At 30.0% G+C, this 21,837-nt stretch overlaps 2 protein-coding genes across 2 annotated transcripts in view; one reads left to right on the top strand and one right to left on the bottom strand.

The window, feature by feature from the left end:
* Positions 1–2,497, top strand: part of mtg (mind the gap) — a 5,853-nt gene extending 3,356 nt beyond the window's left edge. Inside the window, exons 4-7 of the mRNA XM_018546037.1 lie at positions 614–865; positions 1,150–1,469; positions 1,954–2,134; positions 2,237–2,497. Of these exons, the coding sequence (XP_018401539.1) occupies positions 614–865; positions 1,150–1,469; positions 1,954–2,134; positions 2,237–2,497 (1,014 nt within the window). The remainder of the gene's footprint in view (positions 1–613; positions 866–1,149; positions 1,470–1,953; positions 2,135–2,236) is intronic.
* Positions 2,498–2,833: 336 nt separating this feature from the next.
* On the bottom strand, positions 2,834–19,978 carry LOC108778739 (thrombospondin type-1 domain-containing protein 4). The gene is made up of 14 exons (XM_018545991.1): positions 19,863–19,978; positions 17,709–17,838; positions 10,488–10,635; positions 7,689–7,855; positions 6,988–7,084; positions 6,677–6,716; positions 6,187–6,311; positions 5,964–6,093; positions 5,507–5,759; positions 4,902–5,102; positions 4,493–4,654; positions 4,027–4,203; positions 3,707–3,923; positions 2,834–3,356 (listed from the first exon to the last, which is right to left on the bottom strand). Exons 1-14 carry the CDS (start codon positions 19,976–19,978, stop codon positions 3,220–3,222), a joined length of 2,100 nt encoding a protein of 699 aa, XP_018401493.1. The 3' UTR covers positions 2,834–3,219.
* Between the last annotated feature and the right edge of the window lie 1,859 nt (positions 19,979–21,837).

Raw genomic sequence — 21,837 nt, 5'->3', positions numbered from 1 at the left:
TCTCTCTCTCTCTCTCTCTCTCTCTCTCTCTCTCTCTCTCTCTCTCTCTCTCTCTCTTTCTCATTATTTACAATATTACTATATATTTTCAAACATCTGACAAACATGTTAATGAATAATAATTTGACATTGTATAAAATACTGTTATTAATCAGATTTAAGAATTTTATACTATTTTGGAAAGCAGTTAATAATAATATAATTTTATTTTTTGTTTTACACGAAAAATTTTGTTTTCGATCAATTAGACATTTGCTAGAAACTAGTTAATATAATTAGTTAAAAACTTGCTAGATTTACTATATCCTAGTTATTATCCAAACAAACATCGCCCAAACTGACCTGATTGCTATATCAAATTACTAGACCAATTAACTAATAACCAAAATTTCTAATCAGTTACTAATTTTTAATTTATTTTCTATTTGGACAATTCGCTACTCGGATACTTTATCAAACATATGTACATATTTTTAGCTCTATGGGTTTGATTATTCTAATAAAAAACTCTTTGAAAATTAATATCATACTTGATTAAATCTTGGTAATAATATATAGCACATCGTATTTGTTCGTCTCTGTAATTTAAATAATTTTTCTGTTCTCTCCACAGCCACAAATGATAACTGTGACGGGAGCGTTGCCGAAACTACCTATCATCGCCTCAATTCCACCAGTTGGTATGATCGAAGCCGAGGCTCTTCCATCATCAAAAGCAACGGCTAATTCAATATCATCAAACGTTGGTTTGCCACCTTTCATTGCGATGCCGCAATCATCATCAAAACTCACGGACAGAATCAGTGGTAGTAGCACTCTTTTACAGGACTCGGATAACGAAGTATCGAAAGACGATTTCACACAGGTATAATTGCATTTAATGACAATAATTTTATTAAAATTCTACATTATAAATATACAATATTATTCAATATATAATATAATATATGATATCTTGTTTATTATTATTATAGTTATTGTAGTAATGGTATTGAAATAAACTACAACAATGTTAAATTACATGCATCTTATCGAAAACTTTGACGTAACACTCAATAAAATGTTACAATATTTCAATAAGCCAGATAGATATCTGTGGAAATATACTTAAAGATTATGAGTTTAAATATTATTACTATTTTTGTATAGCTACCATTGCCGAGCGACGAGATGGCTGCTTCGGTGAATGAAATGACGCTGCTGTCGCTGCAACCTCTTTCTGCAACTGATACTAGTCTTCAACAAAACGAGAAACGACAATCTATACAACTACCTAGTAATTTACCTTCCTTGGCACCCATTCAAGGGATGGAAACTTCGTTGAAGGCTCTCGCAGAAGCAAGTAATATTACTCTAGAAGCTCTGGAAGCAGCAATTCATCTGAGACAGCAACAGCTTCTTAAAAAACAACAGGCACTTACAAGTACTACCAGTACCACCACAACATCCACACTTCCACCTCTTAAAAGGTAAATTATTTCTAATTAATACTTCGAATTTTTTTAACAAATCTTTTAAGCAAAAATTTAATTATTTGAAAAAAGGTAAAATAAACAGGTCTTTATTTTATAAAAATAAAATATATTTTGTGTAAAAAAATCTACTTAATACATTTCATGTGTAGTGTTTTATCGTACTTATGTCGTATACAGTATACAGAACAAACAAAATTTTGCTGGAAAAGTAAAAATAATTTTTTGAACACAAATTTGAAAATAATTTTGGAACATCAAAATATAATAACTTTATTGGAAATTCAAACTAATAGAATATCAAAATTTTATATATCATGATCATCATATTTTAAATTTCTAATAAATTATTTTGATAATTCAACAAAATTATTTCAAATCTAATCCAACAAAATTTTAGATTTTTCAGCAAAATCATTTTTCCTTATAAAAGACAATTATACGATCACTGAAAAGGAAAATTCAATTTTTCTATTTACAGTAAATACAATTCCGGAGCTACTAAAGTGATGAATGCGCCGCGGGAATACTATCCTGTTGGATATGACAAGAACTTTGACGATAATTTTGCAAGTCGCGTCGATCTGCCGGATACGAGCTTCTATTGTGGTGAACAAAAGCATTTCCCGGGTCTTTATGCCGACGAAGACTTGGGATGTATGGTGAGGCTTTTAAAAACTACATTACATTAAAGCAATCTTAAGAAAAGAATTTAATTAGTTTTATTTAATGTGCTCTACTGAAATCAATTTTTGTGTGATTAGGTTTTTCACGTTTGCGCACTAACAGACGATGGTCTAATCATGAAGAGTTTTCTGTGTCCAGAATCGACGTTGTTCGATCAAACGATTCTGAAGTGCAACTGGTGGTTCTATGTAGACTGTAAATCTTCAAAGAACTTGTACGACAGTAATATACCCATCAGTAAGAGCTACCAGCTGATGAAAGCCTTGGCATTTTTCTCAGCATATAAAAATCACGATAACAGTACAAACAATCCAGAAGAAAGCGAAGATAATTCTTGAACCAGCAGCAGATTAATCAAAAATTTGTAGAATTAATCAAAGATTTATAAGCTCAATATTCAATATCTGGAAATCATTTTGTTTCCATGATACAACGTCTCATCTAGTTTAAAACACTTTTTTATTTGTATATACATAATTTATTTTGTTAATAGAGAATGTAGTAAGTAAGTTTATATTTTAGAGAGAATGTAAATAGTACACGTTCCTCGTTCATTGTTGAATAATAATATACAATATGTTTTGCATAAAATTTCTTGCAATAAATTAGAGGGTTGAAATAAAAAAGCAGAGAAATAGAAGGTAAGTGAACAACAAGGAATTGAAAAAGCGTAATATTTATTAATGTTGAATGTATAAATGTATATATATTGTTATGCGAGAACAGTGCGGATTTAATTGCTCCGTCAGATCATTACAACAAATCGGCAATTGCACAATAACGGCAATACGCGATCTCAGTCTCTTTTGTTTCTTTATCAAACATCTTTTTTATATAAAGTTATTGACGAAATCATGTTAAATTGCTCTGCAACGTGTATATCTACACTTCTATACATAAAAAACGTACAAAAGTTTTATCTATCAATTATTAAAAATTATTTGTACCAATAGACGATAAAAATAGAGTTATAATTGGCGATATATACTATAACAGGAAACTACTGAAGGCAGTTTTTTGTATTACAAAGTCATAATGAGCATGATTGTCGGGAGGATTTCTATTCAAAATCCTGCTTGCCTCGAGAACACGACAGACAGCAAGATTCTTTATAAAATTGATAAGAGCATAGCCGAGCTTGCGTGACTAAATTGCAGTTAGCCATTTTGTCTTTACAAACTGGATTGTCTTCGACACCTAAAATAGATAAAATGTTAATACATAATACATTAAAATACTATTTTATATAATTTGTTATATGAAGGATTACTTTAGAATACGGTTGAAAAATCTCTAAAATTTTGGTAGCTACAGAGATCTAAAAATAATTTCGTTGAACCATCAAAACAATTATGTAGAATGCTTAAACTAGTTGCTAGAATGTTAAAATTTTATATATACATATATATATAATATATAATATATAGCTCAATTTTTAGATATTTTAACAAAACGTTATTTTTGTACGTGTAGACTTACTAAAATATTAACAACCGTATAATATTTATTAATTTTCGATATTTTAAACTTATAAAAATTCACTTAACCATTCGTTATCTCGGGATCATCATGAACTTGAAGAACCTTGTGAGAATTTTCAGGCACGTGTAAATCGTCTCTACAAACATAATCGTTACATATCCTTCGAGATACTGGTCGATCCTCTTCTCGGCAGTGAAGCTGATATGATTCAGGTAATTGACCATCCGAATTTAGACATCGGACTTCGCGTTTCTGAATATCTTTACCGCAAGATCGTGAACACTGCAAATCGATTTTTGAAAGTAATTAAAATTTGTTAAGTTCGATATGTATAGCCTTTAAGATTTTAATTTCAAGATTTTAATATAATAAAATAAATTTTTACCAGCGTCCAATCTGATGTAAACCAATCAGAGGTGCAGGTACGCTCTCTGCATGATTTTCTAATCTCCGGTTTATTCGCAGGACAATTCATGTCTAAGACAACACGTAAAGAACCTCGAAGGGTTGTAACACATACAACGTCTCTAACTTGCTCACCTTCATCGCAACTTGAAGAACACTATAAGAAATAAAATTATTTTCGACACAATATTGATAATTAAAATAAAAATATTTTTATATTAAAATAATTATTATATACATAATAGAGCAGATATAATTATAAATATTCTTTTAAATTTTTATAATAGTACATAAAGCATGTATTAAGTATCTACACACAATACACATATCAACACATAAAATTATAATCTCTATCTTTTTGTGATACTACTTTTTACTTTAATATTTAAAATTTTTATGGATTTTTATAGACTCTTTTTATGTAGACAATTATATTTAAGCTTGACCTCCGTCCACGGTCCTGTGAACCACTGACCACTGCAAGTTCTGTTACTCGAACAATCTCTGGAAATCTCAGGTCGACTTGATTCATTGCAACGTTCTTCGTTAGAGTTTGTTTCGCAAAGAACTCTCCTAGTCTGAACACCAGTTCCACATTCTGCCGAACACTAAAATCGATAATTATAGCTAGTCAATAAAATTAATATAAAAATTTTTTAATCTACGTAATTTTCAAATAATATTTTAGATAATATAATAACTTAAAAATTGTGCTTATTATATTTTTGGTCAATTCTTCTGTTAATAAATTATTATTATTATTATATATTGCAAATAAGCTAATTATAGATTATTTTTATTAGAACGATTTTTTTCTTATACAGTTTGTAAATGGTAAAAGTGTTTTTAATTCACCTGATTAGACCACTCAGTGAATAACCACTGCGGGCTCTGAAGCTTCGCAGAAACAACGTTTAGTGGCGTTGATTTCACGGGACACGATCCTGAATCGCATGTTTCATATGCCTCAGGTTTTTCTAAGAGATCACATGGAATATCTTCAGTAGCACAAGTTACGATCCTCGTTCTTTTTCCCATGCCACAGGACACGGAACACTTTATAAAAAATAACATTACAAGTTACAATTGTTTAAATAATTATTAAAAATTGCTCTCTCTCTCTCTCTCTCTCTCTCTCTCTCTCTCTCTGTCATTGAAATATTTATATGTTTATTAATAATTGTTTATAACAGAAAAGTTTGAAAAATTCTTTTAGAAACTATCTTTTTATTGGTGGAAATTCATTTATATGTAAAGACATTCAATGGACATCATTTGAAATATTTTTAGTCAAAACTTATGGTAATTAGTGTCGTGTTTTTTCTAACATAATATTGCTCTATTATCAAATTTTATATATTATATCGTACGTTTTATTTTATTTGCCTCTCTTATATGTAACAAATTAATATATTAACTTAATTAATTTTGCATATATGTGTTTGTGTGAACAAAATTACCTGAGACCAAATACCAACGGTCCATTGAGAAGTCGATGATTGAAGAGATGTCTGCGTCGACGTTGGTCTAATCTCCTCGCATGCTGGCATCTCACACACTTCGCTTGTCGGCAGATTTCTCAATTCTGTGCAGGCGCCATCAGCAATTCTCATCGTTAACGACGTTTTTACTTCCTGTACACACTCGAGTTCTCGTGTACGAACCCCAGTACCGCAAGAAGTAGAACAGTCACTCCATGGTCCGCCTCGCCATCTTTAAAAATTTTTTGAAAGATTTTTTTTTTATAATATAGAAAAAGTGTGTTAAATAATTAATCAGATTTTTGCAACATTAAAAACAAATTTATTCATTATTTGTCAATAGTAATAAAATTTTAGTTTAAATGTAATAAATGTATAATTATATTTGATATGAGAAACTTCTTATGTATCGGAATATAAATTAAAATCAGGTTACCTGGGAGGACATGGCATAGTATTACATTTGAGATGAATTTCATGCAGCTTTTCTATCCCATGGCATTTCTTTTCCGGTACGGGCTGCTGTGTGTGCTCTTTGATACACACGTGTCTGAGTACCTGTACACCTTATGTAACATACAGAAACTCTTTGTCTTCACAAATACTCTCTACATAATTTATTACGAAACAAACTAATTATCAGTTTAAATCTTATTTACCTCCACCACATGATTTACTACACTCGCCGTGACCAATTGCTTTCCAGATGAATTTTCTTTTTCTGTAACGTCGTGGTGAATACGGTAGCGATGTTACATTACTCATCGTTAGTCCATTTTCAAATCTAAAATTAGATTTTTTATGATTATTTATCTGCTAGATATGAAATTGGTAAGCATGTGCACGTTGCTTATTATCAAAAGATAGATTATGCCTACACAGTAAAAAACGTATATTTGTATTGGAAATTGGCATATCTCCATAATTTGTTTTATAAACTATGTTAACATTATCCTCTTTGTGATTATTCTTTTTACACAATATTTATTGTTTTCTAACATATTTATTTTATATTATATTAAATAAACACAAAAATTGAAGTAAACCGTTTGGTACATGTGTTATATTCGGCACAAATTTTATTCAACGGTGTATATTTTATTTTCGGATAAATTAAATATATATTAATTTATCAAATGAACCTCTTACCTTTTATTTTGTAAACTATGCTCAACGCCTTTATTGGAAACTATAATCAAACAATGTTTAACTTTTAATAATTTTTTATATATATCTCACATATGATATTTATTATTTTAAAAAAATACTTTTATAATATCAATTTTTGTTTATTTATCAAATTGTCTTTTTAAGGAAAGTGAGTTAAAAAATTATACATATAAATAAAATTAGTAAACAATAATCATTTATCTGCTGCTAAAAAAATTTTTTTAATTAATAAAACTTAATATTTTTGAATTACATTTTTAAAAGTATGTGTTGTTATAATGAAATAATACCTGCATTATGCGGGAAATGATTGCTTCTCGGTAAATTTGTATTTCCAGGAATTCGATATCGATAAACAATACCAGGATTCGGTTCCTGGTATAAAACCTATAAATTAACAAAAATTATAGTTTATACTGCTTTACATAAATCTTAATTATTTTTAATTAAAATCTATTATAAAATTTTTTTAATTATTAAATTATCAGATGATTTGTAATTATTGAATTTTAGTATTATAACTGAAAGTACAAGAGTACGCAATTTAATCATTAAACATAGAACTTATACGATTTATGACAATTGTAGTGGAAAATCAGCAGTGAAAGGGTTAAATGGAACTCGGTTGAACTCATTAACGCCCACGATTGCTAGCATGTAACAATTGCTATTCTAAGCCCCCATTGTTACGGTTACGTTACAACAATGCCTGTAATTTAGTTGAAGGATATAAAATATTTCATAAGATATGGAGCAACATTTGGTTGGGTATTTTTATTGTATAAGCATCGCTTTTATAAATCATTATATGTAAATAGCATATATATATATATAAATGTTATATATACATTTGGAATTTATTATTTATGTATATGTTTATTATAATATATAGTGAAATTATAATTTATAATAAATGTTGGTTACCTTTGTATTATATAAACAACATACGTAAAATTATATAATTTAAACTAAAATACTTTATATTACTTACCATGATGTCTATGGGTTCCTGTAATGGTCCCGCGGCAGAAAAGCTTTCTAAATTCTGAGGACTTTGACGACGGTAAACGACTGTAGTTCCGGCTCCTTTATATTCGCCGGACCAATTAATAAAATTATTTCCGTTTAACAGGTAGCTGCCATCTTGCAATCTAATTGCTGTAAATTTATTATTATACTATATATTTCTTAAATTATAATTAAATCTTTTGCATTGCACCTAAGACATAGATTACAAAAGAAAAATTAGTAATTTTGTAATAAAATTGATTGTTTACATTTGTTAAAAAAATAGTTATTGATTATCTTTATAGAGCATGTATGTAAAATATTATAGTTATATGTATATTTATAAATATAGTATTTTATATGTTTAAACATATATATTTATTAAATATCAAATATATACGTATATCATATCAGAAACGTGATCTAATTAAATATAATGTAAAAAAATTATGATGACTGCATTTATTTGCGAGTGAACTACTTATTCTTATATATAGAGCAACGATGCTCTTCGACATGTCGTCGATTGACACGGATTACACTAAAGCTGGCAATCATGATCGTTTAAACGAAGACATGGATGCACAATAGCAGTCGTTTATGAGCTAGTTTACGGTCGCGCGATTTATGTAATCCATGTGGCACGGGCCGGTGCATCTAATTTAGCGAGCGATCCCCGTTCCATTTACAACCTCGTGAAAGATTAGATTATGTTACAAATGTATTCCACAAGAAACAAGTGGATTAAAACTGACAGAAATGTATTTTACAAAGGGGAGAAATTTAACTTCGAATTTATAAATTAATTTTAATACAATTCTCTTATAAACAATTATAATTTATTAGAAATATTATATACAATATATAATATATTAAAATTAACCTTTATAATTTTATATTTATTTATATTTTTGTATTCTCTGAATTTTTAAAGATCAGTTGGATTTAATTTCACGAGAAGCAATTTCTTATTGATATCCTTCGAACCATTCATCTTTACAGATTAAGTGAGGATAATAGGAGGCACGATCATGTCGGCGATAATGAAAGTTCCGACAGTGTTGTTAATGATCGCAACAAATCACACTGCTAGCAAACTCATTTGCTTATCGATGACGCAATCGTTGCATAGGTACACTGATTACGATCTGTTATTCGCATCTTGTGAAAGGCAATCATTACATCTATCGAGCGATGAATGAATTCGAAAGGCATCGAAGGCGACAAAATGATGATTACCTTCACATGCAATTGAGATTCAATTTATAATCAAATTTCAAATAGTATATCACCACCAAATTTGTTAAGAAATAATGTAAAGTCCTAAATGTGACTTTAAATATTGATTTAAAATTATTTATTACTACTTATTATTTTTAAAATTATTTGTTGTAAACATTTCGAAAATTTTATTATACAAATGCAATATATCTTCAAGAATTATACGATATAAATTTTCAGTAGTCACTTTTATATCTAATATATAAATTTAAAATAACAGTTGTTAAATTGCACAGTAATACAAATTATATAAGATATTCTTTAATACAGTAATCTTTAAAAATAACATGTTATATTCTTCAAAGAAGAAAAAATCAATTGATTTTCAAAAATTCAATAGTAATAAATCAAAACTATTAATCATGAAATTTTTAATATATATTATTTTATAACAGGAAATTATTATTCTCATACCTGGTTTTTCATTATTCGGATAACTTATGGTTAAGTTTAATTTGATGTTTTATCCAATGGACTTCATCTATATAATGATGTCATGGATAAAGCCAATTGAGTGAAACATCAGGTTAAGCTTAACCACAAGTTAATTAGATAATGAAAAAAATTGGGTTTTATAGATTTAGAAAAAACTGAGATGTATGTAGTGCACATAACTATAATCAGATAATTGAACGAACGTCATAGTTTAAATAATTAATGATTAAATAAGCGTTTTCAATAAATCTTAAATTTCTTGTAATTTGCCATTTGTAAACGTTATTTGACATAAACCTTAGTAAAGTAATACAGCTTTATTGAAATAAATAACGTTTTTATTCTCTTAAATCACGTTTATGTCTGCGACATTTTTTATGTCGCAGACAGAATGCCTGCTGCAAATTAATTTCTGCAATGTAATCATCCGCGGGACGATGATGATCTTAATCGTCAGGTTGCTATTTAACGACCACGCTGTGTAACGGGTTACCGTAAACTGTGCATAAACAGTGAGAAATCATGGTAGGTGGAAATGCATTCCTCGCAACCGGTTGCCTGCAATTTCCACGAAATCCAAAGCAATACCGCTGAATTATTCCTGGCGCCAATCGTGCAATTAATGTTAGCATTGATAGTATCTAAACGCCAGCAGAAAGAATCGCTAGTCACGTCCTGATCATGTAACGTCCAATTTACATTGCAAAATACACAAAGTTGCATATATGCATCGACATCAATTTATATCTTGTAATAAAGTAATTATTGTCAGCTTCCGTTGTATACTTTTTGTATACATTAAAAAAATTTTATACGTTTTGTAATGTTACGGCTTTAGAAAATAGAGGCATTAAAATACAATAAATAATCATAATCATTAAAAATATAGTACTAGACTCGAAAACATAAAATATATATGTTGCTCTAATCTCTTACATAAATGCAAATCTCACGTGCTTAAATGTATTGTGCAAGACTTAATGGAAAAATGGAACTGTGAATGAAAATAGTTTAACTATCTTAATTTATCTTCATCAATAGTCATAAATTCCTATTTTATTCTTACCAAGATAATTTTGCGTACGACGGAGTTCGGTCACGTTCAGTGCCAAGGCGCCACGTGGGACCACTGCCACCAAATTGTAACCCGGTTGTAAAGTTGGTTCCGTGAAAATGCCATCTATCAGATGACCGTTGCCAAATCTTACGCCACACTAAAACAGTCAGTATAACACGTGCTATACCAGTCCAGAAATTTATACGAGAGATGATAAATCATATTTCGTTCAAATGTGTTTAAGATCAATGATCCAAGCGGTTCGTTGAACACAGATTGTAAATGATAAATGATTTCCTCTATATGCATTCCTATTTTCTTAGGAAGTCAAAATGGAGTCACAATAAAAACTGCCGTACTGATTTTGATCATAAAATGAATTAATAGGAAGCGACACACCCGCTTTGGCTGATGCAGATGAGCAATTTACGCTTTTACGCTTGATAAAAATTCTCAATTTCCGTGCATCTGTTGTAACATGCTGTCGAAAGTCAAAAGGTAATGCAAAAATTTTGCAAATGAAATGTAAAAACGCCAGAAGTTACAAAATATACTCTTTTATTAAAGACAACAATTAAGATTCTTATCTCGTATATTTCGATTTACAACACAATTATGTTTCGCTTCTTTTTACCTTCAGTGGACTTATTATCGCGACTTTGGGGTTAATAGTGTGCAAGCGAAACTGTGGCAAATTGTTTTTTATGCCATGATAGCCATAATTTCGTGTCACTGTTTCCATTCTCTGGATGAACATTTTACATTTGCACAGTTATCGCACTTACTGCTTCACTAATGCACAGAAATAAACATCAAGCGCGAATCACTGGAAATTAGCATAAATACGCAAGAGAACACGGTTTCTAATTCTCATATAAATATATTTTTACACGAAAAATCTATCACACATACATAGAAAATTAAATAATAATACGTTACATTTAAAATAATACAGAAAAATGAAACTAGAAAAGAATTATTGCAGACAATATTTTGTGATTATGTTGACATAAATTATACATACTCGTAATACATGTTTTTCTGGAACATTTTACATAGAAGCATCAAAGTAGCGCTTAAACAAAATTTACTATAATATATTGAGATAGTAGTATGTTTCTGCTTCCTCGCTAGATCTCTATTTTATACGTAAGATCATCAAGGTTAATTAAATGATCAAACGGTAGCTTGGAGATGTAAGATGCACGATTCGACATGAATCGCGATCAAAGTATTATCTCGCTATACATGCCACGTGGCCCGGTTGCGGCATGTATACCAGTATACATGAGAGGAAAAAAAAAGAAGTCTAGCTTAATCTATATCGTGAGCTTCTTCCATCTGCTTACTGGTATCTATAGTAATAAATTATTTCTCTTACTCTTACGAATCACTCCTGTACTACTTTGCTATCACTAAGTAACCCTATTAATTTTTTTACGTATTTTAACAAAAATTTGATAAATAATGTAAGAAGTTTTTGATAAATATGTAAAATATGTCAAAAATTGTAATAAGTTAATCAAAACTTCTCAAATTAAAAAGTACAATAATTTTTAATATGGGAATTTAATAAAATAAGCATTAATAAAATAATTAATAAATGAAATATGTATAGTATTTAGTAAATTTACTGCATAATTTTTATTTTAATTAAATTAAGTTAAAATCTCTTAATTAATCTCTTATATATGTATCTCATTTTAAAGATTATAACACTTATCAAGTCATGGTCTACGTATTTAAATTTTATATACAAATTAATAAATTTCATTTTATTAATAAATTTAAAGTATAATTAATACGTTGAGAATGGCGAATAAGAGTCAATCTAAATCTGATAATATATTCTAATATTCTATATTGCGAAGAATATCACGTAATGTTTGGCGTTTCGTCCCGGCTTCCACTACTGGACTCATCAGTAAGGTATTGTAGTGGAAGCCTACCTTAGACGCCGGTGTAAGTTATTAAATCGAGATTCTATATAAAGAGATATACGCGTGTCTCAGCACTTGCGAGAATTTGCGAATATCGATAGACCTCTGATGGCGGGTCGACGTAGTAATATTCTTCGCAATATTTATCCAAAGTGAGAAATAACGTTCTAATTATATATAGTCTCCCCAAATAATCTGATTTTTAAATGTCCCCTCTTCTTAATTGTTGCGCGCCGAAAGATTTTTCGGTCTTACAACGCAACTCTAATAATCTGAAATATCCCCCCTCCTAAATATTTGCGCGCCGATGGATTTTCGGTCTTGAAACGCAATTAATCTAGAAACTGTAAATTTTTACTTAATGAACAGAATTGCAATGTATTCTCCGCGTTATTACAACCTGCGGTTTTGAAAACAAATAATTGAAGAAATAAAGGACTCTTTTTATAAACAATAATTAATACGTTGAGAATGGCGAATAAGAGTCAATCTAAATCAATTTAAAGTAATTATTTATCAAAATTCTTAAGAAAATAATTTTAATTTACTCGAGTTTCTTTAACTTTTTGTGTATCTCTGCTTGATATATAAAATACAACATAATTCACCATTTTACACGTCGGAGATCATTCTAAAAGAGTGACGGTGCTCGATTGAAGCTGACCGTTCATTTTCAACCAGGTTTAATCGGTGAACTGCACATCAAGCCGCGCCCAAACTGACACTCCTCTCTCCAATTGGATTAACTCGGGATGAATGTCAACTTGCTTGCCGTTTGTATACGCGAGATCGCACGATGTTAATTGTATGAATATCGCATGAGTGAATTTATAAATCGGCGGCGAACAATGAATGTACAGTGATGTAGAACGTTCAATGTTCAGAATGTAAGAGCAAACGATTTTGCTCCTCAGTAAAAAAAACAATATTAAAAATATAAATATTTGAAATATATAAATATCTTACTAATTTTAAATCAAATTACGACTATATACATATAAAAAATACGAGGATAAAATAATGTTTAAATCAAGAGAAGAAATATTCCTTTAACACAAAAGTAAATTAAATTTTTAATATATATTTGTTTTCTAAAAAAGTATATTATAATCATTTAACAAATAGTAAAAAATGTACACTATTTATAAATGATAATATTAGATTTAATTAAATCCAATTTTTAAGTTAAGCAGATAAATGCAATCTATAAATTACAATTTATTAAACCGACATTGATTACCAACGAACGTTTTTGCGCTGATTATAAAAATATTCATTTTAACAAAAACAATTGCGCAAAAGTATTTAAATAAAACAATTTTAACTAGCACAACTTATGTAATATCACAAATTATCGAAATGCACCATACGTCGTAAATAATAACAAATGAGCCGTAATTCTGTCGAGCCTACATATGTGTAGCTCCTCGTATAGCACCTCGGCCGCATAAGGTGTTTACGTAGCGATAAAATACGAGCGTGTGTACACTCTGCATATCACTTAGTAACGCATGAACGCATGATTAAGAGAGAACATTTTCTTTGTGAACGGCTAAATAGTTTCCCCGGTTCTTCGAAATTACGTCGTTCACGTCGTTCCAGTTATCTAATTAACCATAGACGTTATACGATTCTCGAATATAATCAACTCAACATTTTATTAATTGAGGTGAAAATGCAATTGATATAGTTCTATATCATAATTATTTTGATGGTTCAAAAAGATTATTTTCAGATCTGTACTTATAGCTAAATTTTTTAATATTTGAAATCGTTCTTTCTGTATAGAAACGTGAATTAGAAGATCATTTGCATTTTGTCAGATTTCTGATTTTTGTTGTGATGCATTAGAGTGGGACGAGACAAGAAAACATTAATATCGAGATTTAATCTTGACAAAAAGAAATGATTGATAAACTTTTCTCATCTCAATAAACCGATATTCTCGCTTTTCAACATTCCTAAATTTTATCTTAAGACGTTCGAGATTATTGACTATCTTTCGTTTTATTTATTTGAAACATTTATATATATAATGACACAGCATTGTCATAAATTGGCATGAATTTCTTCGATTTTTTCGAAATAAGACGAGACGAGACGAGACGAAAAACAAATAACGTATGATAATCTTGGAAATGTTATTTTAAATGAGACAAGAAGTTTTGAAATGATATTCCGAGATTCTCGTATCGAAATGCATGACTATTTCTAAGGTCCACCTCTAGCTATATTATGCGTAATGTCACTGGCGAGAGTGAAGTTGAATGAACCTGAGATAGCGTCACAGCGCGTCTTTCTTTTTACAATAATCCAGATCGGCGTCAAGTCGATCGTCTCGCGATGATACCTAGCATCGAATCTTTGCTTAGCGCTTATTTTCGGTGTGTTATTTTCGTGGCCACTCAAGCCGTTAAAATCCCCATCGCCCTAAATGCAGCGCATAATGACAAACCTGCTGCGCGATGCATGTAGACGATCTTTTTATAGGCTCGCCAATCGAACATTTTTTTAACAAAATGCTTTTATAAATTCCTTTATTTGTTAGTTTGTACAAATAAATTGCTAATGTAATAATAAAACAATTGAAAAAATCTTGATACTCCGGCATTTAAGCAAAACGCATGGTTAGTGCATTGTAAACCTTATAGCTAGAAATTTAGATATCACATTTTAATTAATAATAATAATATTTTAGTAACTGTATTTGAAATATAATACAAATTTTATACCGTTGCATTTTTTTCAAGTCAAAGTAAATAATTCTCTGTTATTTACGCGCAATATACTTACATTACACTTCCGTAAGTGTCACGAAGCTTTCAACAGAATGTTTTGAATAATGTAGAGCTTTCCATTTATTCTCATTTCATATAATTAATGAAGATTATAAATTACAAACAGTTGTGTCCAATATAAAATCTTATAACAAGGACAAAAAGACGATAACGAAGAGATTCGTCGACCGAATGTTTGCTTTCTCGGTACCAGTCAAGTAAATTCTGTTCCACTCTAAATTCAAGAAATCTTACGAGCCATTAAACAAAACGAACAGAAAATAAAGACGTCGTCGCGATTTAGGAACAAACACGTTAGAGTCATGTTGGGGTCGGCGTAAACTTTTGGCGCCGCAGTGCTCTCACAATAATGAAGACGAATAGCCGCCACATAAACATGTCAAATACGTTCAAGTAAATAAAAACTGCAATACGACTGGACATAAAAAATAAAACAATTTCTCACGAGAATATCTGCTGTATCCTACAAATCTTGCTTTTTATTTTAATATTTCTTATAGGTATTCATTTTCTATTTTTAATTTGCGGTCGTACAGTGACACAAAAAAAGCTATTGATGCCTAAAATTTATGAAATTAAAATAAAGGATAGAGAGAAAAAAATTATTACCCTTTTTACATTTAATATAAAATTTTTCATATTAAAAAGAAGAAGAAGTTGTAGCTTAAAAAATTCTTTAATACATATATGAAAAGAAACAAGAGTTTCTGCGTAAAGAATAAAAACATTAATCTTCGTTTTTGAGGGAGGAGTATTTATAGAAGTTATGAAATTGATGATCAAAAAAAGAACTTGCAGCAACTGAGGTTCGCGATTCGATTTCGGATCATGTGGCAGGAAGTTGCACATTCTCGTCTGATTATATTATTCTGTGCCATTCTAAAAATATGCATTGCCGGCAACACTTAGCCGCAGGAATGCGTTAAGCGAGACTTCCTATTCAACATTCAACGTACTGGTTACTCAAGCATAATTTACGAATATCGAAACCTGACTGTGCGAATATTGGATCACCTGGAAGTTCAATTAATTCCGAACCATCTCCGCGTGTCGCCACTCGTTTACGTAGAAAGAACGGTTTTCATACGTCTTTAAATTGTCTATAATTAGGCGCCAGTAGCGCTTGAATCATGTTAATAGAAGATCATTTTACGTATAAGCCGGTTGGTCAGGTTGGAATGATATTATAATGACGTTAATGTACAAGATTGATCATTTGTTCCAATTAACATCTTGCGATACTTCCGTCTTTTTTGCTAAATAAAGTAATTCTTTTTACTTTCTCACAAAGTTGCTTCACGCTTGAATGTATTTTTCATTGACATAACTATGGTTAATTAATGTGTAGCATAACTCGTTTTAATCTAAATCTGACAACTAGAAATTTATAAAAAAAACAGTATGTAATTGTAAGAAACCAGTTTTTTCTTATCGTACATTTTTTTAAAACACTTTTGTTATAATTCTGTAAGAAAAAGTAACTAAAATTCTGTACAAAGTATAAACTATAAAATATATAGTTAAAGAATATTTGCACTGTGTTAAAAATGGGATAATTTTTGTTTATTTCTTGAAATTTGTAATTTATATATTAGAATTATAATTAAAAATTTGTTTGTTTTTATTTTTGTTTCATTCTTAATTTGTTATTAAATTTTACTTGTTTTATATATAAATATGTTTTATAAGTTTCTCCGAAATTTATATTCTAATTGACATGTCCAATGACATTAATTAAATACCGGTGCATTAACCTTCGCCTAAAATGTATGCATGTACTTTAGGAGAATTTTCATATGTAGATAAAGCTACGCTCTTTTAAATTCTTATCATCGTGAGACGAAGATCCGTGTAATACTTTTTTTATTACCTCGTAGAGACCAAGCCATCGTTGGCGGAAGTCTCTCATCGTCGACTGAAAAAGCATCGTGAATGAAAGAAGAATAGATATTGAAATAGGTCTTTTTATTTAATCTGTCTGGACAATTAATGAATATAGAAGATAATTTGAATACAATTTTTTTTGTAAACTCAACTGTGTGAATTTTTATAAATTATAAATATTACACAATAAGACATTCTAACATAGCTGTCAAAACTAATTATTAAGAATTTTGAAAACAAAATCGTAGAGACATAATAATAAAGTAAACTTTTTCATATTCTTTTTATCTCTTCATTTATAGTATGCGAACCTCGTCTATTAGAATTTTATCATATTTCGCACACTGAAAAAAGTCAAGACTTCTGTGAATTTTGTCTTATAGGTTTTCATCTATTACCTTTCCGTGAAGAAATTATGCGATCGACCTCAAGGATCAGGATTGGCGCGGCGGCGCGATATTTGTGACACATGCCGGAACATATTTACGGACAATTTCGCCCACGTTTGATATACGAGTTTGACATTGAAGCTGCAGCCGGACGGCCGCCTTAATGGTGCGGTAAATCACACGTCAATATATATTAGTTGCGTTGCGTTTATGCCTTACCGTTAAAGATAGCAGCAAAAAGGGAAGGACGAGTGATTGCATCTTGACGGATTTTCGCTCTTGCGGCTTCACTGTCAACGCATCTCGCTGCAGCTTCCGGTAGAACGGTATACACTTTTCTTTCCGCACTCTGCACGTTTAACCTTATATCATTTTTCACTGTTTTAAATAATGCTCAATGTGATCGGTAGATTTTGACTGGAAGTATTTAGCACAAGTTATTAAATTGTATAAACATATAGCTTCTTTATTAAAATACTGTATTAATGATAAATTATTTTAATATTATATAAATGTTTAGAACATTACCACAAATTGTGAAGTTTTAATATCATTTTTTTAATTAGGTATCTATGAAAATCGACTTTTTGAGTTAGGTTTTCTCAATTTTTCATTTCAATTTCAAACAATACAATTTATAAAACTGCAATATCGCAATAGAAGATTTGAAATTTGATAAACATGATGTCACCTTAAAATAAAATAATAACAAATATATTTTGAATTTTTTAAAGTAAATAAATCAACATGATTAATATTTTGTGTCTTGTTTATGTAATTATGTCGCAGAATTCGCAATATAATCGAATCTCTAAGAGTTTTTTTTTTTGTATTTCCTTATACCGAAAAAATTTACTGAATGTATGTATGAGTATTTTTTAATAGTACTGAATGTATAAACATTTACTTACAGTAAATAAATATCAACTGTATAAAAAATATCGTTAAATTAAATTAACGGTTTTGTACAAAATAAATATACATATATATTTAGTAATATTCACTTAAAACTATTCAATCGAATATTTATTAATATATATATTTTTTTTCAGTATGATATTTTGCAAATAACAACAAGAGAATATTATGGTTGTAACATTTCAAAGATAAAACCTTACGAACATCAGTACCAATCTTGTGGAATGCAATTACATCATCGTCTTTATAAAGTTCCGACGATCTGCAATTTTACGAGAGCTTGAACCCTAGCAAATTCACCGTAGCGATATTGATCGATAAAATGTCAAATAACTAACGATACGTTTTTATTTATTTGTTATACGTATGTCGAATTTGTTCACAATTGTTTTCTATTTGTATTCTTTGTCATACTTTTTTATGAAGAATACGTTATAAATAATAAAACTACAATTTAAAAGATACAAAATAATTTTAGAGATAAATTAAAAACAAGATATAGCTACCAATATTTTTATGATCACATCGAATGAAAATACTTAATATTATAAATTTGTAAACAAAAATATATTTTATTTCAATAAAAACTTTAAACTGTATAAATATTTCAGTAAAATGACGGATATAAAGAGCAGTAAATTATGATATTTTATAATACGAATATTTTATAAAAGGAAAACTATAAATTATTATAAATTTTATAATAACGCAATTTGCTATTTATTTAATTAATAACCACCGAATTAATTATCATTATTATTGCGACTTGTTTGCTTTTAAATGACGTTTGACATTCAAACGAAATGTTATTGCGTGACGCTGGAGAAGCTAGCTGAGACGAAGGAAATTGGATATTAGAGAAGTCATCGGCTGGCGTGCATGTGAGTGCATGCACGTATAATGTTTTCATGCTCCAGTTGCTAGTGAGTGTTAGACAAGAACCTATATTACTCGTACGTCGACCTGTCGAAGGTGGAGTAGCCCGAGGCTAGAATTATCCGCAGATTACACGTACCAGAGAAATTTAATACGTTTCATTACATATTTTGATACATTAAAATTGAGATTAAGATTATCCTCTTCATTATTTTTCAAACAGCTATTCTGTTAATCTTGGAAAAAAGTGTCGATTCACGTGATGTTCTGTCATCGAAATCAATCATTGGACAACAAGAATTTCAGACACGCGAACTACAGATTACAAACGGATCATAAATTTCGATCGCTTACAAGAAAGCCTGCCTCCGTGCAAATCTATACACGCGCGTTGCGAGATAAATCGCCGACAAAGGCCGCGCGAAGTCGCGTCGCCAATTATACGAGTGCGCTTGCATAATCGAGTACGATAAATTTGCTGCAGTCGAGCGCGCCAGTTCGAAGTACCGAAGAAATTTTTTTTGCAGAAACAGAACTCGCGGACGGTGAGCATTGCGCGCACCGTCCTGCTGCATATACTGAAATGCGATAGTTTCTCGTGATAATGTCATTGCACCGGTGAACTGTCGCGTAAGCTCGACACATGCTGTTCGGTGACGAACATATTCCAGAATGTCGCAAAAGATTGTCGACATTATTGACAGTCGAAACGGGATTGCAGCATGCATTATTTGAGGTGCGAATACGCGACCGATGCAAATTAACCCGCGTGATATATGGTCATTAAATCGCATACGAATTGCTCATTAAACTAGCAATTATTGCTGGTTTGAGTATACCTTGATTGTATCGCGCACGTCTGCGTGACAAATAAACTGTGCGTACATGATCATATCATTTTATTAACTTTTTAAGCAGAACGTGTGGTTTCTGTCTTTCAAATTGAAACTAGTTATTATCTAGATAAAATTGATAATTTTATGTATTAAAATGTTACATAGTTTGTTGACAGCTGCAGTCCATTTTACTAACATATTAACAGTTCTTTTATTGAGATTGTCATTACCTTATAATATGTGTGACAAACAGTATAAAAATGATAATTATTTATTGATATTTTATACGTGATAAATTTATCTATTCTATTAGAATTTATCCTAGAAATATAATTATTTCAAAAATTTTACACTATAATCTTTACAATTATGAGCAATATAAAAATTATACAATACAAATTATGCTGTTACGAAAATTTTTACATGCATGTTGATGATATCATGCGGTTATTCAATGTATATGTAATAGTCCTTTAAGGACGGAAAAATTATTTGCGTGCGTTTCCGTGTTTTCTATCAAAACCACTGTTTATTGGGAATCTTACTTTATTGCAAAAGAAAACACGTTGCATCGCGGTGTGATAGAGCATTTGAGAAAATATTACGCAAATACCGTTTATTTTTACGATTATCGAATCCTGTTGGCATTACCGCACTATTAATACACGTTTGCAAAGGCGAACTTGTGAACAAGCCTGTGAACAAGGAGTCATTTTCGACCGAGTAGAATGTAGCTAATCACAGGTTTGCGTATTACATATTTCCGATCCCGGTTTTGTTATCCTGATTGCGTTTGCAATTATATTGGCTACGATAATTACAAGAACCGAACTTGGTATATACTAAAATTACTAAGTTGGCTGATAAAAACTTTATTTGATTGGTTATTACGACAACATTTAAAATGTATGCATTAATGTAACGTTTATTCGTATATTATTGTTGTATGTAATTTTTAATAAAATATAAGTGGTTTAGTTTAGTGATTTAATTAGATTATAAAAAGCTATATTAGTTACTATTTGTTAAAATACTTCATTTAAAGTAAGCATTTTATATTATTACAACTTTATGTAAAAAATTATGTATATCTTTTATATTAATTTTAAATTTTAAAAATATTATTGTTAATTTTATTTAAATATTATTGTAAGCTTTTATTTAATTTAAAACGACGGTTACGTTAAGTCATAATCATTGGGATTACTTGACTGACCTGTTGCACCGAGTTCGATTGATACGTGAAACTGTTGACAGAGAATAAACACACTAACTAGATACGGCAGCTAATATCAATTCACATATTGATCACAGAATACGTATCTTATTCGTAAATTTGTAGAGCAAATTATTATCACATTGAAGAGATTCATTTTGATTGATCGCACTGTGATTACACAATTATCTCGAAAGGGTTCAATATTCGTAAGCTAATAGATTTATCGTCAATTAGTTCACTAGCTAGTTGGTTCACCAACGCCGATCGACAAGCAAATCAGCGTTCATCAATGTTATAATCGGAATATCTCTGTAGGATAGCTGCATGGGAGTTTATATCGTAGTGCTCTTCGACAATTTTGTTTTTTTGATATTATTTTGCGTGTAAATTAAACGTGTGTATAGTGCAGTAAAAGGTACATGTTGAAGACTAGTGAACAGATCCGAAAGCCGAGTTTCTCTGTCAGAGGTGTTGTTTCGTACTGACGGCTCCCGTCGGT

Source organism: Cyphomyrmex costatus, unplaced genomic scaffold (genome assembly GCF_001594065.2).
Source record: "Cyphomyrmex costatus isolate MS0001 unplaced genomic scaffold, Ccosl1.0 scaffold51, whole genome shotgun sequence".
Taxonomy (NCBI): domain Eukaryota; kingdom Metazoa; phylum Arthropoda; class Insecta; order Hymenoptera; family Formicidae; genus Cyphomyrmex; species Cyphomyrmex costatus.
The sequence above is the reverse complement of the archived record's forward strand: the minus strand, read 5'-3'. Positions and strand labels throughout refer to the sequence as shown.

Coding starts and splice junctions, on each gene's coding strand:
- LOC108778739 (XM_018545991.1), bottom strand. CDS start 19,978: ATGTCGACAATCTTTTGCGACATTCTGGAATATGTTCGTCACCGAACA. Junction 4,655..4,901: donor TCACTGAGTGGTCTAATCAG/GTGAATTAAAAA, acceptor TATCGATTTTAG/TGTTCGGCAGAATGTGGAAC. Junction 3,357..3,706: donor TGATCCCGAGATAACGAATG/GTTAAGTGAATT, acceptor TATCTATTTTAG/GTGTCGAAGACAATCCAGTT.